General features: G+C 36.3%; 1 protein-coding gene across 1 annotated transcript; it reads left to right on the top strand.

Moving 5' to 3' along the window:
- The first annotated feature begins 869 nt into the window (after positions 1 to 869).
- On the top strand, positions 870 to 1805 carry LOC130045834 (olfactory receptor 1L1-like). Its single transcript, XM_056138717.1, has one exon. The coding sequence runs from the start codon at positions 873 to 875 to the stop codon at positions 1803 to 1805; it is 933 nt and encodes a 310-aa protein (XP_055994692.1). The 5' UTR covers positions 870 to 872.
- The last annotated feature ends 4189 nt before the right edge of the window (positions 1806 to 5994 follow it).

Raw genomic sequence — 5994 nt, 5'->3', positions numbered from 1 at the left:
ACCCTGCAGTATTTGAGAGACGATCACTGTGAATCACCCTAAAGCTGAGTGTCTGACAAAGACCAAGTAAGTCCGAGGAAACTGTATTTTTGGTCGAGACGACTATGGGAATAGATTCATACCTTTAAATTAGAACTAGGATAATCAGCGATTTGCCATTCTTATGTGTGTCTTTATTACCAAATGAACTATATCTTGAGACACTTTTGCACACATAGGCACACAATATCAGGGGCCACATGTTGGGAACCAAAGATATAATGGGTTTTAAAATAAACAAGCTGCACTTTAATATAATCCCTGTTATGCTGGATTTGTGTCTCTGCATCTATTCTTTCCCAAAAGTTATATCACTTGGGGTAAGAAGGATACATTTATCACACCGGAAAAAGAAAAGGTGGTAAGATAATGACAAATTCAATTTATATACTCAAAGATCAATGATGGGAGAGATGACATGTAAATCCCAGGGTCAGATAATTCCAAAGTTGAAAAATATCTAGGCAAGTTTATCCATTAAAATACTGGAAGATATTTCCCTGTGAATCACTCTTACTACCCACTCTTTCTACCTCCCATCAAGAATCAGAATGATCACTTAACAGAATAAAATTATAGAAAAGGTAAGCTTTGCTCTCTCATTTCTTTCTATGACCTTAGTAGGATCTATAATCTTTCTCCCCATTATCTACAAGCAATTTAGAAATGAAAATGATATTTTAAAAAGTCTGTTTCACCCTGAATTCTCTACATTAATCAAAGAAATCAGCAGTGGGAGAATAATGCTTTAGAGATGCTTGGGTGAATGTATGTTTCAAATGATATCAGGGTTTGTTAATTTTTTTTATTTATTTTTAAGAAAAATCAAGATCATGAGATGGAATAATCTAACGAGACCTTCTGAATTCATCCTAATGGGACTCTCCTCTAGATCTGAGGACCAAAAACCTCTTTTTGTCATATTTCTTATCATCTACCTAGTCACACTGATGGGAAATTTGATCATTATCCTGGCTATCTATTCAGATAATCGCCTACAGACCCCCATGTACTTCTTTCTAAGTGTACTTTCTTTTGTTGATATTTGTTATACAACAGTAATTATTCCTAAAATGCTGATAAACTTCTTAACAGAGGCAAAGACCATCCTCTATAATGAATGTCTGATCCAGATGTATTTCTTCTTATCCTTTGGTAATGTAGACAGCTACCTCCTAGGTGTCATGGCCATTGATCGTTATGTGGCCATAAGTAACCCTTTTCATTACATCACTGTCATGAGCCATAAATTCTGTGTCCTTCTACTGACAATCTCCTTTATAATCCCATTTCTTCACTCACTTCTCCATGTTCTCTTAGTCAATAGACTCACCTTCTGTGCCTCCAACATTATCTATCATTTCTTCTGTGATGTCAACCCAATGCTAAAGATTTCCTGCTCATCAACGTTTATCAATGAGATAGTGATAAAAACAGAAGGACTGTCGGTCATAATGACCCCATTTATGTGCATCATAATTTCTTATCTGAGAATCCTCATCACTGTTCTGAAGATTCCTTCAGCTGCTGGGAAGTATAAGGCTTTCTCGACCTGTGGCTCCCATCTCACTGTGGTAATTCTGTTCTATGGAAGCATTAGCTATGTCTATTTCCAGCCCTTGGCCAGCTACACTGTGAAGGATCGGATAGCAACACTTTTCTACACTATACTGACTCCAATGCTAAACCCATTTATCTATAGTCTGAGAAACAAAGACATGAAACAAGGTTTAAGGAAGCTGTTAGTTAGGATAAAGACCCAATGATGTGCAACTTATGGAGATCCCCTAGTCCTGGATGACAAATTCGTGTTTATAGTCAACAGGAATATTAGTAAAGGAACTTCATGGAGCATGAAAAAACAATCAAATGCAAAGTTTTCTGGATGTTTTCTTCAGTTTCACCAATAATATCCATATTTAACTGGCTGGAATTTATGTGAATATTTCTGCCTTTTCTCCTTATTATATCGTATCCCACCTTTTCAGGAAACTTCACTCTATCTACTATGTTTTCAACTGAAAATTTTCCTGCCCTTGGTTTTTTTAACTCAAGGAATGATTGTATGTTAGAAAGTTAAAATTAGATAAAAATTGTTTGTTTCCCTTGGATATATGCAGGTGAGTGCATACTTCTATAGAGTCACCTTAATTGAAAGAATTTATTTTAAATGATGGTGTTGGGTTGTGTGTTTGGGGCAGGAAGAGTGGATGTGTTCAAGTCCCATCAATATTTGAAATATTTGGAAAGTTATCTAGTGGTAAATCTATCACAAAACTGATTAGAATCATATTATTTTCCTCAACTTCTTATCACAGATTATAAAGTTCTGGATTTCATAGATAAAATTTTCTTCTTCAGTTGTTGTTTTGGGGATATACCTATCAGTGCTCAGGGCTTATTCATGGCTTTGTGCTCACAGATAACCCCCAGAAGTTCTTGGAGGACCATATGGGCTTTCAAGAATCAAGCCAGGGTCAGTTATTTGCAAGGCAATTCCTTAACCCTGTACTTACTTCAATGCCATAGATACAAATTTCTTAATGTAACATATCAACACAATATGTTCACACAGTGAAAAATAATTCTTATTCTGTATTTCAATACCCATTCCATTTCATTTTTTTCTCAAACAACTCTCACTGAAACCTCAATGAACTTTCCTCCCATGTATCTATTCCTAAACATGAATTGATCTATAATATTTCCATTCATCTATCACTCAGATAAACATATGAAAATCTTTCTTATCTTACCAAATTGATCATTTTCACTCTGGCACTTGTTCAAGAAGACCAAATAGTACGTTTCTTTCCTATGTTTCTTAGCACAGCTAAATTTTACTTTGGGATTAAAATCTTTCTTCAAAAAATGCAGATCTCTGCATTAAATAATTTTTAAAGAAAGAATAATATTAATAGTGTGAGGGACTCATGGAGCATTGCCTAAAATCTGCAATTACCTGAGAAAATATGTCTTAGAATGAAATTCCTTGATTTTATCTATGTCTAGAGAATTATACCACAACTTTGTCCAGTTGTCAGTTGTTTCTGACTACCTTAGTGATGCAGTACTCAAATTGAGTACCAAATAAACACTTTTATACTCCACAAGGATAAATAATCATGAATTATTTACAATATTTTCTGTAAGAATGAGAGTAGGAGCTGTGAATAAATGTGTAACAACAGATAACATTTATTTGTCTGACAGTTCATAGCACACTTATTGCCTTTGTCAATAATCTTGGAAAAATTCAAATAGCTTCTAACATGTTTGATATTCTTTCTGGCTGCAATCTCAATTTAGGGGAGTTTAGATATGTAAAGATTATTGTATGGACTTAAATATAAGACATAATTGAGGCTGGAGAGATAGTACAGGGGGGAAAGAACTTGATTTGCACTGGCTGATCCAGGTTTGATCAACAGTTCCTCATATAGTCAGTCTCCTGAGCTCTGCCAGAAGTGATTCCTGAGCACAGGTAGGTGTGGTCCTAAAACAAAAACAAAAAATAGTTAAATACAAGACAGAATTGCTTCAACGTAGGATATCTGAGCGACACATGATTTATCTTACATTCATCTCGTTGTGGATTTTCTTGACATTGAAAATGTTAAAAAGTTTCTGGGGGCTGGAGAGATATCACAGCGAGTAGGGTGTTTGCCTTGCACGCGGCCAACCCGGGCTCGATTCCCAGCATCCCTTATGGTCCCCTGAGCACCGCCAGAAGTAACTCCTGATTGCAGAGCCAGGAGTAACCCCTGCGAACTGCCAGGTGTGACCCAAAAAGAAAAAAAAAAGAAAATGTTAAAAAGTTTCTGCCTCTCCCATGCTCAGTAAGTGTAGAATTATAACATAATAATCAGAGACAAAACACTTTGACTCAGAAAAGGGAATAACAGAAGACACGCAGTGGACTTTGACAAATGAAATTCTCAAATCTCACTAGAAAGATAAGATATTTTCTTTGATAAGCCCCTGATTTGTGACCCTGTAATTAGACGCCTGATATTGTTTTATGTAGTCCCTAGCTAATGCTAATGTTTCAACTGTCTGCTTTGGTCACTCTTAAAGTATGCATCAAGAAATATGGCCAAACTGAGTACTGAGAAGAATTTCCTCCCCTAACCAACTGAGGTCTCAAAGTTTTTTATTTTAAACTGCAACAGCCAAAGAATTTCCTAGTCCATAATCTTGTAATATTCTTCTAGAAACAATCAATACATTCTACAAACATTCTGATTCCTGACATTTTCTTCTAGACCTCCAAGTTCATGATTAATGTCATCTGTTTCCCAAGGTGCCACTAGCAAAACCTGTTTGTGTGTGTGGTTTTAGGGTAACACCCAGCTGTGCTCAGGACTTATTGCTGGTTCTATACTCAGAAACTGCTATTGATGGTAAGTAGGGGACCATCGGAATGCCCAGAATTGAACCTGGGTAGCCTTGTATCATGCAAGCGCCCTACTCACTGTACTACCTCTCCAGCCCCTGTCAATGACAAAACATTTACTAATTATTTTGCCATAATATGAACTTTCATATTTCCAAGACTTAGTAACAGTTTTCTTATACCCAAAATACCTTTTTTCCCCCTTATACTCCAAAGTCATATGTTTTTTTCTTATACCCAAAGCCATATTTTTAAGGTTTTATTGTTATATGAAATATTCACTACTAGGCACAAGTTCTATTTCAATAAAGATTGGCTAAATAGCTCTTTTGTTAAAGTCACATAATTTGTTTCTCTATTCTGCGTGAATGTACTTCAGGTTGATAGAGGAGTTCTGACTTCTATCACACTTGGTTTGAGATTCAGATGGCAAAGCCATCTCATGTTGCTGTCATCAGAACAGGAGAGAAAACTTGGGGGAAATGCAAACTGGTCTTAAAATCCTGATATGTAAAAGTTTTTACTCTCATTTCACCATCAAAACAAGTCTCGTGATCACATCTATTTCCAAATAAACTGAGACCTTCAATCCTCTCCTGTGTCTATAAAGAAAATGGAAATTTTTACAAATGATTCAAATAGTAGCACTGTCACTGTAGCACTGTCATCCCATTGTTCATTGATCTTCTCGAGCGGGCACCAGTAACATCTCCATTGTGAGATTTGTTGTTAGGTTTTTTTGGCATATCAAATACATCTGGGAGCTTGCCAGGCTCTGCCATGCAGGCGGAATATTCTTAATAGCTTGCCAGGCTCTCTGAGAGGGACAGAGGAATAGAATCCGGGTCAGCCGTGTGCAAGGCAAACGCCCTACCCTCTGTGCTCCAGCCCAATTCAAATAGTGCAAGATTTAAATACTGGGCTGGAGCGATAGCACAGCGGTAGGGCGTTTGCCTTGCACGCAGCCAACATGGCCTACCCGAGTTCGATTCCTCCGCCCCTCTCGGAGAGCCTGGCAAGCTACCGAGAGTATCTCGCCTGCACGGCAGAGCCTGGCAAGCCCCCCGTGACGTATTCGATATGCCAGACACAGTAACAACAAGTCTCACAATGGAGACGTTACTGGGCCCGCTCGAGCAAAATCGATGAACAACGGGAGGGCCTTTACCTTTTACCTTTACCTAATTAATACAAAAAGATGTAACTGCAAAATAAGTCTAAGTATAGTCACAAATGAAAACTAGAAATTAACATACTATAAAGCATCTCAAATGAATTAGAAAAAAGATAAATATGTAATGAATATTGTTTTCACACTCAATTTATAAATAATTTTAAAAAATGTGACTCCTGACATTAAAATTAATCTTGAAAATATCATCAAATATTTACTATGTGACAAACATGAAATATAGCATTAAATATATAGGTAATTTTTCACACTTTTTACACAAATATTGATAAGACACAAAAATCCAGAAACTAATCTAAACTTAATGTTATACTTATTAGAATTAAAAAACAATATTCCAAAATTATAAAAATGTATATTTAATAAC

Source organism: Sorex fumeus, unplaced genomic scaffold (assembly GCF_029834395.1).
Source record: "Sorex fumeus unplaced genomic scaffold, SorFum_2.1 ptg000129l, whole genome shotgun sequence".
Lineage (NCBI taxonomy): Eukaryota > Metazoa > Chordata > Mammalia > Eulipotyphla > Soricidae > Sorex > Sorex fumeus.
This window is presented reverse-complemented; position numbering and strand designations above follow the sequence as displayed.

Coding starts and splice junctions, on each gene's coding strand:
- LOC130045834 (XM_056138717.1), top strand. CDS start 873: ATGAGATGGAATAATCTAACGAGACCTTCTGAATTCATCCTAATGGGA.